Below are 1,204 nucleotides of genomic sequence, written 5' to 3' on the forward strand. Positions count from 1 at the left end.
CTCTGCATCCATCCCCAGTCTGGACTGATACCAGGGGTTGCCCTGACCCAAAAGGATGGGGCTATAGGGTTGCACGCACTGGTCCAGGTGCATTTTGCTAGGGTGGGTGTGACATCACATGGCCAAGTCACCAACCATCCTCTTTGTCATTCGCAGATGCTGCTGAGGGGCCGCACCAGCAGAGAGGACATTGATCAGGAGAACCACCACCATGGCCAATTTGACAGTCTCCATTGGGGCTGGGAGGAACTCATGTACCTTTCACGAGGAGTTCAAGCAGGTCCTGCTACCCCTGGTCTACTCGGTGGTGTTCATGGTGGGGTTGCCCTTGAACGCCGTGGTCATCGGGCAGATCTGGGTGGCCCGTAAGGCGCTGAGCCGCACCATGATCTACATGCTGAATCTGGCCATGGCTGACCTGCTCTACGTCTGCTCCCTCCCACTCCTCATCTACAACTACACCCAGAAGGATTATTGGCCTTTTGGGGACTTCACCTGCAAATTCGTCCGCTTCCAGTTCTACACTAACCTCCACGGCAGCATCTTCTTCCTCACCTGCATCAGTGTCCAGCGGTACCTGGGCATCTGCCACCCATTGGCCTCATGGCACAAGAAGAAGGGAAAGAAGTTGACGTGGCTGGTGTGTGCTGCTGTCTGGTTCATTGTCATCGCCCAGTGCTTGCCCACCTTCATCTTTGCTTCCACCGGCACGCAGAGGAACCGCACCGTCTGCTACGACCTGAGCCCGCCGGACCGCTCCGCCGCCTATTTCCCCTACGGCATCACCCTCACCGTCACCGGCTTCCTCCTGCCCTTTGTGGCCATCCTCGCCTGCTACTGCAGCATGGCCCGGATCCTGTGCCAGAAGGACGAGCTGATAGGCTTGGCGGTGCACAAGAAGAAGGACAAAGCTGTGCGCATGATCATCATTGTGGTCATCGTCTTCTCCATCAGTTTCTTCCCCTTCCACCTCACCAAGACCATCTACCTGATCGTCCGTCCCTCGCCCAGCCTGTCCTGCCCGGCTCTGCAGGCGTTTGCCATCGCCTACAAGTGCACGCGTCCCTTCGCCAGCATGAACAGCGTCCTTGACCCCATCCTCTTCTACTTCACCCAACGCAAGTTTCGCGAGAGCACCCGTTACCTCCTGGACAAGGTGAGCTCCAAATGGCGGCAGGACCATTGCGTTACCTACGGCTCCTAG

General features: G+C 57.6%; 1 protein-coding gene across 1 annotated transcript; it reads left to right on the plus strand.

Moving 5' to 3' along the window:
- Positions 1 to 211: 211 nt before the first annotated feature.
- Positions 212 to 1,204, plus strand: P2RY6 (pyrimidinergic receptor P2Y6; the record flags this gene model as incomplete). Its single annotated transcript, XM_080363477.1, has 1 exon — positions 212 to 1,204. The coding sequence occupies one exon, from the start codon at positions 212 to 214 to the stop codon at positions 1,202 to 1,204; it is 993 nt and encodes a 330-aa protein (XP_080219603.1).

This window comes from Nesoenas mayeri, assembly GCF_963082525.1.
Source record: "Nesoenas mayeri genome assembly, chromosome: 1".
Lineage (NCBI taxonomy): Eukaryota > Metazoa > Chordata > Aves > Columbiformes > Columbidae > Nesoenas > Nesoenas mayeri.